This window comes from Nomascus leucogenys, chromosome 17 (genome assembly GCF_006542625.1).
Source record: "Nomascus leucogenys isolate Asia chromosome 17, Asia_NLE_v1, whole genome shotgun sequence".
Classification (NCBI taxonomy): domain Eukaryota; kingdom Metazoa; phylum Chordata; class Mammalia; order Primates; family Hylobatidae; genus Nomascus; species Nomascus leucogenys.
Window position 1 is genome coordinate 37,681,516 of NC_044397.1, and position 22,244 is coordinate 37,703,759.

The 22,244-nt window shown below is 50.5% G+C and overlaps 1 protein-coding gene across 1 annotated transcript in view; it reads right to left on the bottom strand.

Annotated features, from left to right (window-relative positions):
• LOC100587002 (NADPH--cytochrome P450 reductase) overlaps positions 1 to 22,244 on the bottom strand; it is a 70,029-nt gene that overhangs the window by 7,833 nt on the left and 39,952 nt on the right. The window contains exon 3 of the mRNA XM_003276657.3: positions 7,183 to 7,231. Coding sequence (XP_003276705.2) covers positions 7,183 to 7,231 — 49 coding nt within the window. The remainder of the gene's footprint in view (positions 1 to 7,182; positions 7,232 to 22,244) is intronic.

A 22,244-nucleotide genomic window follows, 5' to 3' on the forward strand; every position in this document is an offset into this window, starting at 1 on the left:
CACTTTGGAAGGCCGAGGCGGGCGGATCACCTGAGGTCAGGAGTTCAAGACCAACCTGACCAACACGGTGAAACTCCATCTCTACTAAAAATACAAAAATTAGCCGGGCATGGTGGCGTGCACCTGTAATCCCAGTTACTAGGGAGGCTGAGGCAGGAGAACAGCTGGAACCCAGGAGGTGGAGGTTGCAGTGAACTGAGATCGCCCCACTGCACTCCAGCCTGGGTGACAGAGCAAGACTCCACCTCCGGCAGCTCACGCCTATGATCCTAGCACTTTGGGAGGCTGAGGTGGGCGGATTACCTGAGGTCGGGAGTTCAAGACCAGCCTGACCAATATGGAGAAAACCCCGTCTCTACTGAAAATACAAAATTAGCCGGGTGTGGTGGCGCATGCCTGTAATCCCAGCTACTTGGGAGGCTGAGGCAGGAGAATCGCTTGGACCCAGGAGGCAGAGGTTGTGGTAAGCTGAGATTGCGCCATTGCACTCCAGCCTGGGCGACAAGAGCAAAATCTCAAAAAAAAAAAAAAAAAAAAAAAAAATTCCAAGGATGCTCAAGTCCCTGCTATAAAATGATGTGGTATTTGCGTGTAACCTACACACATCCTCCTACATACTTTAAATCATCTCTAGATTACTTATTAATATAATACCTAAAGTAAATTCTCTGTAAATAGTTGCTATGCTGTATTGTTTAGGGAACAGTAACATGACAGTATATGTTCAGGACAGACACAACCATCCATTTTTTCTCCAAATATTTTCAATCTGCAGTTGAATTCATGAACTCAGAACTCGTGGATATGCAGGGCTGGCTGTACAATCCAATTGTGTTATATAATAATAGATACATATATCAAAACATACATATGTATTTTCTTTCTATACCCACAGGCACAAAGAAAACAGACTGGCAAGAAATATACCAAGAGTCCCTAAATGGGGAGTTCTGGATGTGTTTTGCTGGTTAATTATAATACATATTCATTATAAAATTTTAGACAACAGGGAAAGCTCCTAGGGGCTGGCTCACATACTCCTCAGTCTACCCTCCTCCTCCAGCAGCTGTTGAAAAGCCTGAAATCCTGTTCCCCAGAGCCCCTTGGGGCTGGAGTTGCAGTCAATTCGGTTCAGCCGATTGGACGTGCTTTGCAAGATCTGAAGGGTGGAAGGGAGGCAAAGGCTTCCTGGCCCCTCATGCACATGTGAGGTTCTCTGCAGTGCCTGGTCTTCAGTGCCCTGAGGCATTTTTCTTTTTTCTTTTCTTTTTTTTATTTTTGTGTGTGAGACAGAGTCTCGCTCTGACGCCCAGGTTGGAGTGTAATGGCACGATTTCAGCTCACTGCAACCTCTGCCTCCCGGGTTCAAGCAATTCTCATGCCTCAGCCACCTGAGTAGCTGGGATTACAGGCGCCCACCACTATGCTCGGCTAATTTTTTTGAATTTTTAGTAGAGACTGGGTTTCACCATGTTGGCCAGGCTGGTCTCGAACTTCTGACTTCAGGTGATCCACCCACCTCGGCCTCCCCAAGTGCTGGGGTTACAGGCGTGAGCCGCTGTGCCCGGCCACCCGAGGTATTTCTAATAGTTTTGGTAGCCAGACTGCAAGTTCCTAGTCCTGGCTTATGTGATGTTCAGAGGCAGCTGTAGAGGTAGCTTCTTATCCTGGGTCATAGCTACACGCGGTGTGTCCTGAACTCAACAGTTTCAGGCTGGATTCGAACAGAGCAGCTACCTTGCAGGTCACTTCTGTGATATCTTAGAGACCAACCTGAAACCTGCTCCTTCAGCCCCTCCAGTAACCTGGAAGCGCCCCCTTCCCTGTGTGAAATCCCTTCCAGATGAAAATGCCTAAAGCAGTCTCTCTAGCTTTCACACTGAATCCCACCTCATACAAAATAAAACTTATGGGGCCGGGTGCAGTGGCTCACTTCTGTAATCCTAGTACTTTGGGAGGCCGAGGTAGGAGGATAACTTGAGCCCAGGAGTTTGAGACCAGCCTGGGCAACATGGCAAAACCCCATCTCTACTAAAAACACAAAAAATTTATCTGGGTGTGGTGGTGCGTGCCTATGGTTCTAGCTACTTGGGAGGCTGAGGTGGGAGGATCACTTGAGCCTGGGAGGTTGAGGCTGCAGTGAGCTGTGATCGGGCCACTGCACTCCAGCCTGGGTGACAGGAGTGAGACTGAGTCTCAAAACAACCACCAAAAAAAACTTAGGGATTACAATAAATGTTCTTATACTTTTTAAAGTTCCTGAATTTTCTACAAATCTATGTTAAATCATTAAAAGTTTTTTTTTTTTTTTCTTGAGACAGAGTTTTGCTCTTGTCGCCTAGGCTGGAGTGCAGTGGTGCGATCTTGGCTCACTGCAAACTCCGCCTCCCAGGTTCAAGCAATTTTCCTGCCTCAGCCTCCCAAATAGCTGGGATTACAGGTGCCCGTCACCATGCCTGGCTAATTTTTTGTATTTTTAGTAGAGACAGGGTTTCACCATGTTGGCCCAGCTGGTCTCAAAACTCCTGACCTCAGGTGATCTGCCCGCCTCAGCCTCCCAAAGTGCTAGGGTTACAGACATGAGCCACTGCGCCCGGCCAAAAGGATTTTTTTTTTTTTTTTAGATGGAATCTTGCTCTGTTGGCCAGGCTGGAGTGCAGTGGTGCGATCTTGGCTCAATGCAACCTCCGCCTCCCGGGTTCAGGTGATTCTCCTGCATCAGCCTCCCAAGTAACCTGGGACTACAGGCACGTGCCACCAGCCCAGCTAATTTTTTTTTTTCTGAGACAGCGTCTCACTCTGTTGCCCCGGCTAGAGTACAGTGGCGCGATCTCGGCCCACTGCAACCTCCGCCTCCCAGGTTCAAGCAATTCTCCTGCCTCAGCCTCCTGAGTAGCTGGGACTACAGGCACGCACCACCACGCCTGGCTAATTTTTGTATTTATAGTAAAGATGGGGTTTCACCATATTGGCCAGGCTGGTCTCGAACTCCTGACCTTGTGATCTGCCCACCTCAGCCTCCCAAAGTGCTGCGATTACAAGTGTGCGCCACCGCGCCCGGCTTAATTTGTATTTTTAGTAGAGACAGGGTTTTTCCCCAAAAGGATATTTTAAAATAGTCACTGTAAAAATACTTAATAGAAGAGAAAGTGCTCATGATTATCAGGTTAAGAGAACAAAAGATGACCTAAGATAGCAACTAAATATTTACAGGAGCATCAAAATATATAAAATACCTAGAAATAAACTTTATGAGATGTGTCAGAAGCTACCGAACGACACACAAAGGACTCACGCCAATGGAAAGGCACCCCGATTGTGGACAGGGAGTCTCAACCCACAGAAATGGCAGCTCTATTTATGTCACTAGAGAAATGTGGCATGATGTAATAGAAATCTGAACCAGCTGGGTGCAGTGGCTCACACCTGTCATCCCAGTACCCTGGGAGGCCACAGCAGGAGGACCGCTTAAGCCCAGGAGTCTGAGAACAGCCTGGGCAACAGAGTGAGACCCAGTCTCTACCAAAAACAAACAAACAAAAAATCTGAACAGCTCTTTTTTCCTCAACAAATTGATCCTAAAAGTCATGGAAAAATAGTAAGAATCCATACATTGAAATATTATTTGGCAATAAAAAGGAAGTACTAACATATGCTATAGTGTGGGTGAACCTTGAACACACTGTGCCCAGTGAAAAGAACCCAGAGACCCAGCTATTATTATTATTATTTGACACAGGGTGTAGCTCTGTTGCCCAGGCTTGAGTACAGTGGTCACTGCAATCTGTGCCTCCCAAGCTCAAGCTATCCTCCCACTTCAGCCTCTCAGGTAGCGGGGACTATAGGCGTGCACCACTGTGTCCTGCTAATTTTTCTATTTTTTGTGGAGATGGGGTTTGAGACCCAGGCTGGTCTCAAACTCCTGGGCTCAAGCGATCTGCCCACCTTGGCCTCGCAAAGTGTTGGGATTATAGGCGTGAGCCACTGCACCCAGCCCAGGAATTAAGTATATGATAAAGGTGGCATTTCAAATCAGTGGGGGAAAGATGGACTCTACTACATGGCGTTTAGACAGCTATGTAAAATGTAGAGTTGGATTCATACCTCACATCTTACATCAGGATAAATTCCCAATACATCAGATTTTAAATTTTGAATATGAAAAACAAAACCCTAAAAGTACTAGAAAAAAATATACAGGAATATCTTTATCTCTTTAGCATGGGGAAGACCTTCAAATTATGACTCTAAGTCCAGAAGTCACAAAAAGAATCATATAGTTGACTATGTAACTTTTACACAGCAAAACAAATAAAAATGCAATAAGCTAAGTTGAAAGAGAAACTTTTTTTTAAGAGATGGACTCTCACTAAAAGACAAACTATTTAACGGGCAAGATATTGTCAACTTAAATCACAGACAAGGCCGGGCGTGGTGGCTCACGCTTGTAATCCCAGCACTTTGGGAGGCCGAGGTGGGCGGATCACGAGGTCAGGAGATCGAGACCGCGGTGAAACCCCATCTCTACTAAAAATACAAAAAAATTAGCCGGGCGTGGTGGCGGGCGCCTGTAGTCCCAGCTACTCGGAGAGGCTGAGGCAGGAGAATGGCGTGAACTCGGGAGGCGGAGCTTGCAGTGAGCCGAGATTGTGCCACTGCACTCCAGCCTGGGCGACAGAGCGAGACTCTGTCTCAAAAAAAAAAAAAAAAAAAACTTACAGACAAGAGAGTCATCTCCCTAATAATTTCAAAGAAAAAGATCCATCCCAACAGAAAAGCAGGCAAAAGATGTGAAGAGAGAAACTATTAAAAAAAGAAAAAAGAGACTGGGTGCAGTGGTTCAGGCCTGTAATTCCAGCACTTTGGGAGGCCAAGTTGGGTGGATGACCTGAGGTCAGGAGTTCGAGACCAGCCTGGCCAACATGGCAAAACTCTGTCTCTACTGAAAATACAAAAGTTAGCCAGGCATGGTAGCACGCACCTGTAATCCCAGCTACTCAGGAGAATGAGGCAGGAGAATTGCTTGAATCCAGCAGGTGGAGATTGCAGTGAGCTGAGATCACACCACTGCACTCCAGCCTGGGCAACAAAGCGAGACTCTGTCTCAAAAAAAAAAAAAAAAGAAAGAAAGAAAAAGAAACGAAGCCATCTAGATCTAGATGGGTGACAATCTACTGAATCTCATTCATAAAAATGTAAATTACAACTATACTGAGGTTTTTTTTTAAACCTAGAAAACTGACAAAAATCTAAACTTTCATAACAAACTGTTGGCAAGGCTGTGGGGAACAGTTTTCTCACACGTCGCTATTCTTGAGCGCATGCCATGGTGTGACTCCTACGGGGACAATTTGTAGCTTCTATCATGATTGCAAACACATCTACCTTCCGATCCAGCAGTTCCACTTCTGGGACTGCTTTGTTTTTGAAATGTGCAAACCAAGCTACATATTCACAGCGACATTGTTGGTAAGAGCCAAAGAGTAGAAACAGCCCCAGTGCCCATCTTTAACAGGACAGGGTTAAATGCATTACAGTGAATCCAGACGGCCATATAATGGAATCATGGTACAGCTAAGATGATGGCAGTATCTTCATATTGATATGGAAGGATCTTTGAGACACATTAAGTTGTTTTGTGTTCTTTTTTTTTTTTAAAGCAAGGTCGGCCGGGCGCAGTGGCTCACGCCTGTAATCCCAGCACTTTGGGAGGCCAAGGCAGATGGATCACGAGGTCAGCAGTTTGAGACCAGCCTGGCCAACATGGTGAAACCCCGTCTCTACTAAAAATACAAAAATTAGCTAGGTACGGTGGCAGGTGTCTGTAACCTCAGCTACTCCAGAGGCTGATGCGGGAGAATCACTTGAACCCAGGAGGTGAAGGTTGCAGTGAGCCAAGACTGCACCACTGCACTCCAGCCTGGGCGACAGAGCGAGACTCTGTCTCAAAAAAAAAAAAAAAAAAAAAGCAAGGTCTGGAATAGTGCATGTAGTATGCCACGTTTTGTGTTTTAAGAAAAGTGTAGGCCAGATGCAATGGCTCACGCCTATAGTCCCGCACTTTGGGAGGCGGAGGCAGAAGGATTGCTTGAGGCCAGGAGTTCAAGACCAGCCTGGGCAACATAGCGAGAACCTGTTCCTATGAAGAATAAATTTAAAAATTAGCCAGGCATGGTGGTGTGCGCCTGTAGTCCCAGCTACTTGGGAGGCTGTGGTAGGAGGATTGCTTGAGTCCAGGAGTTTGAGGCTGCAGTGAGCTATGATGGCGCCACTGCACGCCAGCCTGGGCAATACAGTGAGACCCTGTCTCTAAAATAAAATAAAGGTTTTTTTAAATTAAAAATAAGAGTCTCTGTTTGTTTTACTTATATGCTCATACAGGAACTCTAGAAGGATCCATAAATAATAAGAACAGTGGGGATGAGTGGGTGGCAGAGGGGAGCTTTCCACTGAATAGTGGCTGTTTTTCTTTTAACCATGTAAATGTAGTACTGACGTCTAAAATTCAATACTTAAATTGGCTGGGTGCGGTGGCTCAGGCCTGTAATCCCAGCACTTTGGGAGGCTGAGGCGGGTGGATCACCTGAGGTCAGGAGTTCAAGACCAGTCTGGCCAACATGGTGAAATCCCATCTCTACTAAAAATACAAAAATTAGCTGGGCGTGGTGGCACGCACCTGTAATCCCAGCTACTCGGGAGGCTGAGGCACGAGAATGGCTTGAACCTGGGAGGTGGAGCTTGCAGTGAGCCGAGATTGCGCCACTGCACTCCAGCCTGGGTGACAGAGCGAGATTCCGTCTCAAAAAAAAAAAAAGTACCAAAAACAAAGTAGAGATAAAATGGCAGTGGTGCCATGACCGCAGCTCTGTGAGATTTACCTCTGCTCCTGGACAGGCCAGGGCCAGACGGGAGAAGCTTCATGAGTTAAAAGGGAGGGTCTGTTCTTAGACTTTGGTTTGTTCAAAAAGTAAAGATTCAAGGAAACAAACTGTCCCGGCAACAGCAGAGCTGCTTCAGGGCTTTGGTTAGGCAAGAATGACTCCGAAGCGAGCTGGGCTGCGTTCCCTCTCCTGGCCCCCGGGACATCCTCTGTGCGGTGACGCCAAACGTCTGCTAGACTTGCTTACACGCCCACCGGGACCGAGGCTTCCTGAGAAGAGTAAAGACATGCAGGAAACTCACCGTTTTCTTCATCTTTTCCACAAAGCTGCTCTCTCTGACAGAGGAGGTCCTGCAAGACAAAGGTGTGCAATGAGTGTGGGAGGCAGGTGTCATGGGACACGGGTGTCATGGGACATGGGTGTCCTTGGATGCAGGTTTCACAGGATGCTGTGGCAGCACAGGGAGGGGACATTCCAGCTTTGTCCCGTGCCACTCCCCAGGGGCTAAGCCAGCAGCTGGCCTCTAGTCCAACACCAGGGCTCCCAGGCCTCCCGCACCAGCTCACCCTTCCCATTTCCCCTACAGTAAAGCCTCTTGCGACACCAGTGCTTTGCAAAGCCAAGACCTCTCCTGCACCCAGATACATATGGGTTTGTTTCCCTCAAGGAAGAGCCAAGGTTTCTACTTCCCTCTTCCTCCCCACCCACAGCCCAGGTCCCCATGGCCTGACCTCGCCTCCACCTTCCACCTCTTCACCTCTTCCATCTCCAGCCCCTGCCTCAAACATCTGTCACTGCCCTACTCCGCTCTTCAACAGCTCCCTCGACCCACGGGATCTGGGCACACGAGTCCCCTCAGAGTCTGTCTCCAGCGTCACCTGCCACTCTCCTCCACAAACCATGCTTGATGCACTGATTCACACCCTCTCCCTGCATGGTGGCCTCAGAATCCTGTGCACACCATCGCTTCTACCCAGAGCCTTCCTGCCACACTCCCCTCACCTGGCTGAGCCCCGCTCTGCCCTCAAGGTCCTGCACAAAGGTCAGCTCCTCTGGGATTCAAACACCCCCTTCGCTTCCCCTGCACTGGGGCCACATTTCATTTTTCCCTTCTCTGCGTTCCTGGGACTACAGCCCTGACCTCGGTCCGTCCCCTCCAGAGGGCAGCCTGGTGCCCGCCAGCCTCAGGATCAGGCTGGGGTGACACAATCCTCTGTCCACTGTCCACTTCTGGCCTTCTGCCCCCGCCCCGCCCCTCACCCCCCCCATTTTCCGTTCTTCTGTTTCCTTCTGACCCTTGCCCCAAGCCTGCAGGGCCAGAGGAACAAGCCCAGTGCCCCTTGCCCAGGACTTTCGAGCTGAATGAGGTGAAAAACCCTGGCCGAATACAGCAAGGTGGGAAACACCTTCCTCTGGGTGGCAGATATTTGAAATATGGCCATTCTGAATCAAGTGATAAACCTGAAGACAAAAATACATTTTTGTATTTAAAATGACATTTTTGATCGGGCATAGTGGCTCATGCATGTAATTCCAGCACTTTGGGAGGTCGAGGCGGGAGGATCACTTGAGTCAGGAGTTTGAGCCCAGCTGGCCAACATGGCAAAACCCCATCTCTACTAAAAATACAAAAATTAGCCGGGTGTGGTGACGCGCACCTGTAATCCCACCTACTCGGGAGGCTGAGGCAGGAGAATCACTTGAACCAGGGAGGCAGAGGTTGCAGTGAGCCGAGATCGTGCCACTGTACTCCAGCCTGGGTGACAGAGTGAGAATCTGTCTCAAAAACTAAACTAAACTAAACTAAACTAAACTAACGCCATTAAAGGAAGGAAAGGCAAGCTGCAGTGTGGGAGAGGATATTTGTAATGTACTTATATGTGGGCAAAAGACTTTGATTGAGAATGTAAGAAAGCCCTACAAATCAATGGGAAAAAGACAAATCCTCCATCAGAAAAACTATCAAAAGACTTGAAGAGGCATTTTCTTTTTCTTTTTTTTTTGAGATGGAGTCTCACTCTGTCGCCCAGGCTGGAGTGCAGTGGCACCATCTCGGCTCACTGCAACCTCCAAGAAGAGGCATTTTCTTAAAGAGAGTATCCAAGAACCTAGCTCAGTGGCTGACACTTGTAATGCCAGCACTTTGGGAAACCAAGGTGGGAGGATCACTTGAGGCCAGTTTCAGACCAGCCTGGGTAAAATAGCAATACTCTCTCTCTAAAAATAAATAAAAAAATTTTTTTAATTAGCCCGGTGTGGTGGTCTGTGCCTGTGGTCCCAGCTACTCAGGAGGCCGAGGTGGGAGGATCGCTTGAACCTGGGTGTTTGAAGCTGCAATCGATGATCTCACCACTGTGCGATCATATGACCGTGCGGTGCGATCATAGCTCACTGCAGCTTCAAACACCCAGGTTCCAGCCCGGGAGACAGAGCGAGACCCTGTAAATCAACCAACCAATCGATATAAATAAATAGAAGTGGTACATGTGGGGCCTGACTGATTTTGAAGGCTCCAACAATAAGGATAATTAGAATAGCTAAACCCTGAGTAAGGAGACCCTGGCAGAGCAGATATTTTAAACAAGGGAAAAGTGGCGGATTCTGAACACCCCTCCCGCAGTGGCCCGGCCCCATTTCCCACCTCTCTGGGCTATACTAAGCTACTCACATTTCCACGCAGCTCCCTGGGCCTACAAGGCCCTTCCTGTGACCCCTTCCCACCTTCTACTCATCCTTTACCACAGAACTTAACTTTCCTCTCCGAGAGGCCGTCCCGGCCCCTCACGCAGCAACGCTACCTGTTGCCGTCTTCGCTGTGGCACACACAGCGGTCGGCCAAGGCACTTTACTCTGCACATTCCCATGGCTTAACCGGAAGCCTGGGTTGAATAACCTTGGAGGGTGTCTGTGTATCCCTGCCATGAGCGCGACGCCTGGCACATGGCACAGGACGCGGTGTCTCCTCCTAGGGTGGCCAGCCCTGAGTTCTCTGTCCGGCACGAGGCTGGCAGGGGCGGACTAAGAGGCTGTTGAAAGCACTTCTCACTCCCTAGCCACCTCTGAGGTCTGATCTGGCATCAGCTGAAAAGCCAACCCCTATCTCTATTCAAAGGACAGATGCTTCCAGGGAAGTTCCATCTCCAACAAGGTGGATCTGAAGATTTGCTGAAGAAAAGGACAAGAGGCAAACCCCGGTGCCCCGTGAGTGCCTGGTGGGTAACACACGCCAGCCGGGTGGGGGCATGGGAGGCACTGCGCCAGGCACCGAGGGCATGAGACTAGAACGAGACAACCTGTGACTTCACAGGCCCAATCCTCCAGCCAGGGGAGGACACAGGCTCCGAGGAGGATCCCAGCAAGAAGGGAAGAGCCACGTGGCAGGGCGGACCTGGCTTTAAATCCTGGCTCTGACACTAGACAGGCATGGGACTGCACAGGCCCCGCCCCTCTCGTGCCCACACTATTATTGAAGTGCTGCATCTGGTTATTGCAGCCTCCCCGGTGCCTGACTGGGGGACTTGGTTAACACCCAGTAGAAAAAAGGGCATTTCCTGGAAGGCGGTCAGCCTGTGATTTCAAAGACATCCATGGCACAAGGTGGCATGTGCTAAGACCACATAGATGGATGGCACGGTTCACGCCACAGGGACGGACGGGACAGGACAGGTTCACGCCACAGGGCTTCAAAGGGAGCAGACGCTTATGGCTGAAGAAACCAGGAAAGGCCTCTTGGACGAGCTAGGCTCTCTTCTCAGGAATAGAAAACGGCCCCCTGGAGAGACAGCCCCACGGGAAGCGGGCTGCCAAGGGATGGCAACTTCCAAGCTGGGCTCCAGCCCCGGAAGCCCAGCGAGTGGGTGGGGAGGAGGGCTTCCGTGTGACCTCCTGACGCAGTTGGACAAAGCAGAATGCCAGGCTGGCTGGCCCTGGAAGTGGAGAGGGGAGCCTCTGGGCTGGAACGTCAGAGTGGACAAGGTGTGCCAGCCTGCTCTGCCCCAAGGCAAGGGTTCACCCAGGAAGTGTGAACGGTCCGTGGGGAAAAGGGAACCCAAGGAGACGGAGGCGGACCTGTGCCTCTAGGTCACCGGCGCAACACAGAACAATTCCTTTAAGTTCCTGCTGGTTAAACCCATCCTGCCAGGGAGGGTGCCAGGAAACTCCCTTCCCAACCCAAGGCCCTGCTGGGGGCTGCAAGAAGCAAAGTTCACAGGCTTAGCCCAAGAGGGCCCACGCTGGACTGCTCTGAATGGGCTCCATTCCGTCGGAGGACTTCAGACCTGGATTTGCATGGGGGACCTGATTATTTATAGGCGGAGAAGAGGGTGCATGAGGCCTTCCGGGTCTCCAGTCCAAATTCCTTCCTTTGGAAGCAGGGAAATGCAGTGTGCAAGTCCTGGACCACAGGGGCCACCAGTGCCTAGGCCTGGCTGAGTCCCTCGCCAGAGACAGGGGCAACAACCCTGGGAATGGCTGACCTTGCTGTTAACTCCAGGCAGCCGCATCTTCAGGCCTCCAGCATGTCCCCGTCAAGAGGGAGTCCCCCACACTCGAGTGAGGGTGCGGGCGTCCCCTGGCCAAGGGGCATCAGGGCAGTCTGCCGCCAGGGACAGTGTCAGGAACTGACCTTCTCAGAGCGGGCTCCTCAGGTGGAGACGAGTACGTGCACCCCATGGCTTCTCACTCTCAGCTCCAGGACTTAAGGAAAAAGGAGGGTCACAGCTCTCTCCTGGACACCAGCAGGGGCCAGCAGATGGAAAGTTCGGCCCTGTGCATCCCCTGTTCCGTGCTGGTGGGGAAGTTGCCTGGGCCCGTGGCCTCAAAGTGCTCCTGGACACCCCAAAGTCGTCTCGGAATCTCCCTGAGCTCCTGCCTGCATCTGCCCCCACGAGCCCGAGAACTCTGCAACATCTGGAGCCCCAGCAGGCAGGACTCAGGACTCCAGACTGAAGCCTCCCATGAGTCCCTGCACCGGGCACACACCCCTCCTCCCTCTGTATGGACCGAGGGAAGGAGAAAACCTTTCCAACCCCGACTCGGGTCTCCTTGGTAACTGTTTATATCAGAGCCCTTCTCCCCACGCTCTCCCCCTTTTCCCATTTAAAAAAAAAAAAAAAAAAAAAAAGGAAGTCGTGTCTGCGGAACAAAGCTCTTCTAGGCTCTAGAAGACAGCCTGCAGGTTGCTATGGCAGGGCTGCTCTCCATAAAGGAAGCCACACTGATCCCGCAGCCAGGGCGCCGCACAATCACATTAAATTAAATGTGGTCCCCGTCTTCCCCCACACAAAAGAACTGCGGGCAAACAGAGCCTAAGACACTGGGTCCGTGTCCGCGGGGAGCATCCTGTGTGCCGTGAAAGACACACCTTCCCCTCCCATCAGGGCGGTGGGGGAAATGCCTGGCAAGGCGGGCTCCTTTTGCAGTGGCGATGTTCTGTCTTGGGGAGCACCCTTCCGAGGTTCCCAAGTGCAAACAGCCCATCCGAAACCCAAGGCTCGGCGGGGTGAGGTGGCTCACACCAGTACAGCACTTTGGGAGGCCGAGGCAGGTGGACGCCACAGCTCAGGAGTTTGAGGCCAGCCTGGGCAACATGGTGAAGCGGCCTGTCTCTACCAAAAATACAAAAATTAGCCAGGTGTAGAGGTGTGCGCCTGTGGTCCCAGCTACTTGGGAGGCTGAGGTAGGAGGATCACTTGGGCCTGAAGGCTGAGGTGAAGGTTGCAGTGAGCCAAGATTGTGCCACTGCACTCCAACCTGGTTGACAGAGTGAGACCCTGTCTCAAGAAAGAACAGACAAAACCAGAAAGCCCAAGGCTCCAGCCGTACAGAGGTGGCAGCTGTCCCAGGCCTGGAGCACACAGACCACGTGGCTCCAGAACGGAGCATGAAAGGTTCCAATTAGGCTCTCCACGCCTAAATTGGGAGCAGGAGTCTTTCTGGGTTCAGGATCAGAAGTCAGCTGCAGTCCACCGCGTGGGGAAGATGAGGGAGGGCAGGAAAAGCACTGAGTCACTTGGACCGAGATGAACCAAGATGTGCAGTTCATTTTGTTCCCGTCCCAGGCGACGCTGACGAACATTTCTGGAAACTGCAAATCCGGTTGGATTTTCTGCACAGTGGACTCGATTTCTCCTGAGACTGTCCCCTGCCCTTAGCGACACGTGGGGAAGCTGCTTTGGACCAGCTCCCTTTCAGAACCTAGCGTCTACTGCCAAGTTCTCCAGGCTCCAGGGTCATGGGTGCCCACAGCGAGAGAAGGGGTGGCGGCTGAGGCACGATGGCAGCAGAGTTGGGGGCAGCCTGCTCGTGGCAGGACGGAGAGTGGGCTCTGCTAGGCGGACCCAGATTTCTTGACCTTCAGAGCCTTGTGGCATGGGGCTAATGGTTTGAAACGCCAGCCTTTGGTGAAAACAGAAAGTGGTTTGCTGGAGCTTAGATAGAAGCCAGCAGCTGTCTCTGCGGACAGGGACTCTGATGAACACGTGGGGAGGGCAGCTGCTGGAGACAGCTGGCTACAGGCAGGGGGAGGTGAAAGCAGGTGAGTGGCCACAGGTCAGAGACAAAATAGGCGAAGGGAATGACTTCTTACTGAGTGCCTACTGTATGCTGGCTACCATTCAAGAAGCTTTCTATTTTATTTTGTTTAATCCTCACCACCCTGTGCAGTGGGCAAGGGTTTCTATCCATCTTGACAGGGCAGTGAGGGGGTGGGTGAAGCGGTAATTCAACTCCAGGCCTGTGAAAGCTCCAGGGCCCAGAGGCCCAGCACCCGGGGTTCCTGTCTGCTCCCCCAGCAAGGTGCACCTCCCCCGGCTTTACCCTGTCTCCAGTGCGCCCCGGGCACGTTCAGGCAGCACATCTCACAGCCCTTCCCAAGGATCCTGGGGCCGTGTCCTCCGGACGCTCTAAGGCTCTGGTGGGCTGCCACTCCCTCGTTCCCCCCGACCATGTCCTCCAACACGTGTTCACATCAGGACTCCGTGAGCAAGTCTGTGAAACTCAGAAAGCCTGCTGTGCTGTTCCACACACACAAAAGGCTTGATGCTCTTCTGACGACCTCAGCAGTGACCCTGAGCCAGGGGGTGGCCAGCACTAGGGCTACTTTTCCGGAGACAGAGAAGAGAAACTCAGGGTTATTCAGCCCATCGGTGACAGAAAGAAAAGGCCATACCCTCAGACAGTAAAACGATCTGATTTGGCACAAAGTGGCTCTGCTATTGTGTGCAATCAAAGGGGATAGAAAGGAGGGGTGGGCTGGGGTGGCCATGACAAGAGCCAGGGGTCCGAGGGAGCAAAAGCGTGGTGCAGGAAGCCCCAGGTTGGAATCCCAGCTCTCATGTGCTAACGTCAGCCTTGACCAGGTCACTCACCCTCTCCTGGGATCAGCACTGCCATTTGTAAAATGGGGATAAGAACATCACCTCTGGTGGGTGATGAGGGTCCCAGAATTATGTTTTCAAAAGCCCTGGCTTGGAGCCCTTTCTCTGATCCACTGACACCTGCATTTGCACTCGGCTCTCCATCTGTGACGAGCAGCCCTGGTCAATTTCTGCTAGGCTGAGGCCAGCAGCCTCCTGGCCCATCTTCCTGCTTCCAAGTCAGCTCCCTCCACTCCAGCTCCAAATGGGCTTCATGGGGCCACCGCTCTCCAGACACTGCCCTCCTACACAGGCTTCTCCAGCTCCCTGTTAGCGTCATCCACATATATCATTTTTTTAAATTGATTTTTTAGTTTTTCTAGAGATGGGGTTCGCTCCGTTGCCCAGGCTGGAGTGCAGTGGCATGACCATAGCTCACTGCAGCCTCCAACTCCTGGGCTCAGGCAATGCTCCCACCTCAGCCTCCCAAAGTGCTGAGATGACAGGTCCACACCACCATGCCCAGCTAATTTTAAAATTTATTTTTAAGTTTTTGTAGAGTCAAGGTCTTGCTATGTTGCCCAAGCTGGCCTTGACCTCCTGGCTTCAAGCGATCCTCTCGCCTCAGCCTCCCAAGTAGCTGGGATTACAGGTGTAAGCCACCATGCCAGCTAAGATACGTATATCAAAACATCACACTGTATACTTTAAACTTACATAATTTTAAATATATGTATAAAATTTTTGTTTGTAAATTATGTCATTTTAAAGCTGGGAAAAATAAAATTTACAAAGAAAGAAAAATGCTGGCTGGGTGCGGTGGCCCACGCCTGTAATCCCAACACTTTGGGAGGCTGAGGCAGGCGGATCACCTGAGGTCAGGAGTTCGAGATCAGCCTGGCCAATATGGTGAAACCCCATCTCTACTAAAAATACAAAAATTAGCCGGGTGCGGTGGCAGGCGCCTATAATCCCAGCTACTCAGGGGGCTGAAGCAGGAGAATTGCTTGAACCCGGGAGGCGGAGGTTGCAGTGAGCTGAGATCGCACCATTGTACTTCAGTCTGGGGGACAAGAGCGAGACTTCGTCTCAAAAAGAAAAAAAGAAAAAGAAAAATGCTTAGGCTGGGCGTGGTGGCTCACGCCTGTAATCCCAACACTTTGGGAGGCAGAGGTGGGTGGATCACTTGAGGTCAGGAGTTCAAGACCAGCCTGGTCAACATGGTGAAATCCCATCTCTACTCAAAATACAAAAATTAGCCAGGTGTGGTGGCAGGCACCTGTAATCCCAGCTACTCGGGAAGCTGAGACAGGAGAATCACTTGGACCCAGGAGGCAGAGGTCGCAGTAAGCCAAGATTGTGCCACTGCACTCCAGCCTGGGCCACAGAGTGAGACTCCATCTCAAAAAAAAAAAGAGAGAGAGAGAAAAACGTAGATGCTCTGATAAATATATATAATTTTTGTCATTTATACCTCAATAAAGCTGGGGAAAAAAATTCATACCCCTTGGAAGGTCCCAAGGCCCTCTAAGATGCTCTCCTGTGTCAACTCCCTCCATGACCTGACTTCCTTGGTGACCCCAACTCCTTTTATGACCTCTGACCCCCCACAACCCCTGACTCCCTTGGTGACCTGTGCCTGGGCTCTACCAGCATGTGGCTCCCTTGGAGCAGCCCCGCGTGTCCTCACCTCCCAGCTTCTACACTTAGCCTCCCAGGCTCCTGTGGGGGCATCTCATCCCTGACACATCCCCAATGGGGGGTACCCCTCCTCTGCATTCCCAACACCTCCAGGCCGGTAGAGCACATGTCCCACTGTGCCATCCACAGCTCCCTCTCCTGCACCCGGACAGAGCCCAGTGAAGTCAGGAGGTCAGACAACATGCGCTCTGCACGGCAGTTCCCGACAGCCCATGTCTGGACTTTCAAGCACTTGTCAGAGTGACAGAAACCACCCCTGTCTCATCAGGGACCAGGAAAGGAAGGAGAAGAGGCGAGGTCCCTTTGGAAGTCAGGTGGCAGCAGAAAACCCAGAGCCGTGCTTGCAGAAGTGGCAGAAACACCCTGGCCCATGTCCTGGCCGTTCCCACAGCAGCGGGAGGCAGTGGGCTCCCTGCACCATCTACTCTCGTGGCCACAGGCTTCCCCTAATGCTTTCCTCTTTGTCAGTCTCATTTGTGTTTCTCTTTTCATGCTCAGTGGAGCCAAGGACCTCACTACAGAGAAAGTGACCCTGAACTGGATGTGGCAAGACCCCCAGATCCACTTCCCACCTGTTGGCACTCAGGAGATAAAAAACAGACACGTGATGCTGGCAGCGCTGACCCCCGGCCTCCCGGGCTTTCTGTCAAGGGCAGGCCCCAAAAGGAAGGTCACTCAGGAAAATGAGATCTTTTGTGGCTTTTCAAAAGCAATCTCCAGGGGGACGTAATCAGGAAAATCCAGACTGTGGGAAACTATGATACAAATGATGTTTCAAGGAAGAAACGGGATGGAAGGGAAGCTTAGGAATGGAAAGGGATCTGACGTGTCGCTAAGGAAAAACTGCTGGCACGGCAGCCCGTGGTGCTATCATTCCATTTACGTGACGCTTTGGAAAATGTTAAACTACAGGGCCAGAAATAAGATTGGCAGTTGCCAGAGGCTGATTACCCGATGTAGGAGAATGAATGCAAAGAGGTAGGACAGGAGTGTTTTGGAGTGATGAAATGTTCTAGATTTCGATTCTGATACTGATTATAGAATGGCATACATCTGTCAAGACTCATGAAATGGTGCACTTAAAGAGGAAAATTTTGGCCCAGCGCAGTGGCTCATGCCTGTAATCCTAATCCTAGCACTTTGGGAGGCTGAGGCAAGAGGATCACTTGAACTCAGACGTTCAAGACCAGCCTGGGCAACATAGTGAGACTTTGTCTCTAAAATTAAAAATAAAAATTAGCCGAGTGTGGTGGCACATGCCTGTAGCCCCAGCTACTCAGGGGGCTGAGATGGGATGATCCCCTTAAGCCTGGGAGGTAGAGGCTGTAGTGAGCCCTGATCACGCCCCTACACTCCAGCCTGGGTGACACAGCAAGACCCTGTCTCAAAAAAATGGGGGGAGGGGCATTTTACTGTATGCAAATTATACCTTAATATACCTGACCTCTCCCAAAAGAAAGATTTATTAATCAACTGCAGTGTATAGGTCTTGTTTAGATCCTGAATTAAACAAACAAAAACTGTTAAACAAAATCAAACATTTATCAGTCAATCAGGGAACTATGAATAAATGTTGTCTGGGTATCTAATGATGCTGAAGAATTACTGTTGACTTTCGAGGTGTGAAGATGGCATTGTGTTATGTTCAAAAAGGAGAATCCTTGAAGTTTACTTTTTTTTTTTTTTTTTGAGACAGGGTCTCGCTCTGTCACCCAGATTGGAGTGCAGTGGCACAACCATGGCTCACTGCAACCTCAACCTCCTGGGCTCAAGTGACCCTCCCGCCTCAGCCTTCTGAGTAACTGGGACCACAGGCATGTGCCACCACACTTGGCTAATGTTTGTGTTTTTTGTAGAGACGGGGTCTTGCTATGCTGTCCAGGCTGATCTCGAACACTTGGCTTCAAGTGATTCTCCTGCCTCGGCCTCCCGAAGTGCTGGGATTACAGGCGTGAGCCGCCATGCCTGGCGAGTCCTTGAATTTTAGAGGACTGAAATATTTCCTGATGAAATACGACATCTGGGGATTGCATTAAAATAATCCAGGGCTGGTGCGGTGGTGGGGGACAGCGGAAAGAAACAAGATTGGCAAGGAGTGAGTAGTTATGAAAACTGGAGGCTGGAGGCATATGGGGTCCACTCTCCTGTGCCCTACACTCTGGTGTTTGAAATGTTCCATAAGAAGCTTTATTTTGCTTTAAAGCACTCTAGCGTTCCAGGAGCAAAGCAGAGGTGCAGGGGGCGCTGCAGAGCTTCTCAGGGCCAGTAGAGGCAACATGAGCACAGCAGCCTGAGCTGGCTGGAGGGTCAGAGTGAACGCAGCGCACAGGCCTCGTGCAGAATGGGGCTGCTGCTCAGCTGCCCCACAGCTGGTGGGCATCATCGCGGGTCCGGTATGACCAGATCCTCGGATTTTTTTTTTTTTTTAAAGAAGCTATAAGTCTAAGTTTTTATTTGATACTGCCTTTTTTTTTTTTGGTCTCACTCTGTCGCCCAGGCTGGAGTGCAGTAGCGTGATCTTAGCTCACTGCAACTTCCACCTCCTGGATTCAAGTGATTCTCCTGCCTCAGTCTCCCGAGTAGCTGGGATTACAGGCACGTGCCACGCTGCCCAGCTAATTTTTGTACTTTTTGTAGAGACAGGGTTTTGCCATGTTGGCCAGGCTGGTCTCGAACTCCTGGCCTCATGTGATCCACCTGCCTCGGCCTCCCAAAGTGCTGGGATTACAGGTGTGAGCCACCACGCCGGGCCTGATACTGCCACTTTTTAACGTTCTAATTAAAATATTAAAAAAAAAATACTGTGTAAGCCAAACCCAGCCTGGAGGCCACGGGTTTCCCTAGAGGCAGCCACACATACAGATTTAGCCTTGTTTAATTCAACGGCCATTCTCTGAGGAGCTTGCCTCCAACAGGCGGCCCCACACTAAGGTAGGGACCCAGACGGAAATGGGACACTCTCTGCACCATGGGAGGCAAAAATACAAATTCCATCACCAAGAGGGCAGCCATGCGGTGTTGTTCCACAAGGGTGAGCAAAGCTGCCAGGCCCACAGGAGAGAGAGCCCACAAGAGCCCTGGATCCTGTGGGACTTTGGATCCTACACAGTGAATGATCTCAGAACTTAGCGAGGCTGAGGCAGGGAGACTGCTTGAGGCCAGGAGGTTAAGACCCAGCCTGGGCAAGAGAGCGAGACCATGTCTTTAAAAAAAATAAATAAATAAGCCAGGCACAGTGGCATGTGCCTGTCACCCCAGCTACTCAAGAGCCTGAGCATTCCCTGGGGCTCCCTTAGGGCACGAGCTGCCCCGATGTGAAATGCTCTGTTCAGAGGTGCAACCTGAGTGAGCGCGAGTGGACATGAAAGAGTCATGATGATGATGATGATTATTATTATTTTGAGACGGGGTCTTGCTCTGTCGCCCAGGCTGGAGTGCAGTGGTGTGATCTCGGCGCTCGGCAGCCTTGGCATCCCAGGCTCAGGTGATCCTCCCACCTCAGCCTCCTGAGTAGCTGGGACTACAGGCGTACGCTACCATGCCTGGCTAATTTTTGTATTTTTTCCATAGAGACAGGGTTTCATCATGTTGCCAGGCTGATCTTGAACTCCTGGGCTCAAAGCAATCCACCTGCCTCGGCCTCCTGAAGTGTGGGATTCCAGGCGTGAACCACCACACCTGGCAGGAAGAGCCATTTATCATCATTACTGCTACTATTATTATGAAAAAGAACTTGTTGCTCATTACTACTCCTCTCTAACAAGTCGTTAATTGCTATTACAAACAGTCCAAAAGACCTCCCCGGGAAGGATAAAACAATGTTCATGGAATAGAAAGCTCAATATTGTAGGATGTCAACTCTTCCCATATTAATATACAGATTCAATCCAATTCCAACAAAAATCCCACCGGGTTTTTTTTTTTTTTAATGTGTTTGGCCCAGTACAGTGGCTCACACCTGTAATCCCAGTACTTTGTGAGGCCCAGGCGGACGGATCACTTGGGGTCAGGAGTTTAAGACCAGCCTGGCCAACGTGGTGAAACTCCATCCTTCCTAAAAATACAAAAATTAGCCGGGCATCACGGTGGGCGCCTGTAATCCCAGCAACTTGGGAGGCTGAAGCAAGAGAATCGCTTGAGCCCCGGAGGCAGAGGTTGCAGTGAACTGGTATCGCGCCACTGCACTCCAGCCTGGGCGACAGGGCGAGACCCTGTCTCTAAAACAAAATAAATAAATGCCAATTCTAGAAGCCACCAGAAATCATGGGGAGATTTCCTGATATAGTCCTGGGCCACATACCTTCCCCACACTAAGCCCTATTACTCCCTACTGCTCTGTGGCTATAACAGAAATCACCTGTGCTCACTGAAATACCGGTAGCCAGGGACACTGATGTGGGATTTAGAATGGGAGGTCTAGGCTTGAGGCCTGGTTGTATCAGCTAGGTGACCTTTCTGAGCCTCAGTTTTCTCATATTTTTTATAGAGACAGGGTCTTGCTACGTTGCCCAGGCTGGTCTCGAACTCCTGGGCTTAAGCAATCCTGCCTTGGCCTCCCAAAGAGCTGGGATCACAAGTGTGAACCACTACACCCAACTTCCTGCTTTGTAAAATAACATCTACAGGCTGAATGTCCCTAATCTAAAAGTCTGAAATCTGAAACTTTCTGAGCATCAACATGATCCTCAAAGGGAAGAATCATTGGAGCATTTCAGATTTTCCGATGAGAAATGCTCAGCTGGTGAGTAGAATGCAAACATTCCAAAGTCCAAAATCTGAAACACTTCTGGCCCCAAGCACTTCAGATAAGGAATACTCTCCTTGTAGGTAAATTAACAAATTAACACCATCCTTTTTTGTTTATTGTAGAGATGGGGGTCTCCCTATGTTGCTCAGCCTGGTCTTGAACTCCTGGCTCAAGCAATCTTTGTGCCTCAGCCTCCCAAAGCACTGGGATTACAGGCGTGAGCCAGCATGCCAGGCCTATTAACACCATCTTAGGAGACTAACACTATCTTAGGAGGCCTATTAACACTAAATTAGGAGCAGCATGGCAAAGTAGAGAAAACACGGCTTGTGGAGCTTGCAGACTTCATTCAAAAGCCAACTCTGCTGCTATTTAGAAGTTAGGTGGCCTTGGGCAAACTCCACAATCCCTGGCACCTCGGTTTCTTCATCCGCAAAATGGGCTGCTCGTGTCTTCAGGGAAGGGCTCTTGTACGATTGGAGATGATACTAATAAAAAGGATAAAAATAGTAACACATGCCAGGCACGGTGGCTCAGGCCTGTAATCCCAGCACTTTGGGAGGCCGAGGCAGGCAGATTGCTTGAGCCCAGGAGTTTCAGACCAGCCTGGGCAACATTGTCAGATGTCCATTTGTACAAAAAATACAAAAATTAGCCAAGCGTGGTGGTGTGCGCCTGTAGTCCCAGCTACTTGGGAGGCCAAAGTGGGAGGATCTCTTGAGCCTGGGAGGCGGAGGTTGCAGTGAGCCAAGATCGTGCCAGTGTATTCCAGCCTGCACGACAGAGTGAGACCCTGCCTCAAAATAAATAGTAACAATCCATACCATCTGAGAGCCTACTATGCACCAAGAACTGAGCAAAGAGCTCTATGATGGGTTAACTCAGTTTTCACAGCCTTATGAGGTGAGTACTATTACTACCTCCAGCTTACAGTTGGGGACACAGACTCGGAAAGATCAGGTCACCTGGCTAATGTCAGATGGCTAATGTGGGAGAGTCAGTACTCAACCTTAGTCACCCAACTTCAGGGTCCAGAATGTAGCCATGGTACTAGAAATACTTGTCTTGTACAGTGTACAGGTAAAAGCCCTGGCCACAGCAGGTATCCAACGTGATTTAATGAGGGAAGAGAAGACTCTGGAAACTGCCGACCTCCACACACATAAGGTTAGAAGATCATGATTAGGTGGAGGGAACAGAGTTTCAGCATCCTGGCAAAGAGGAACAGTGAGAATCAACAAAAAAATACAAGTGCTTTGGGACCCCACAGCTCCCACAGTCTACAGGTTTTATTTCAAGTTCATCTTGTACGGCCAGGGAGGTGACTGCGAGAACAGATGAGCTATGAGAGGAATGTTGCCTCCGTTGGTGGCAGCTCCGCAGGCTCCAGGGCCAACCCACGTCCTCACTCAGGGCGGGGGGAGGAACTTCCATTTTACAGATGAGAGAACGAGGGCCAGTTCAGGAGCTGGGTCCTGGACCCTGGTCTCTTTATCTTGAATACTACGCTTTTTTATCAAAAGTACTATTCCACACCAGGCATGCACCATGTACCAGCCC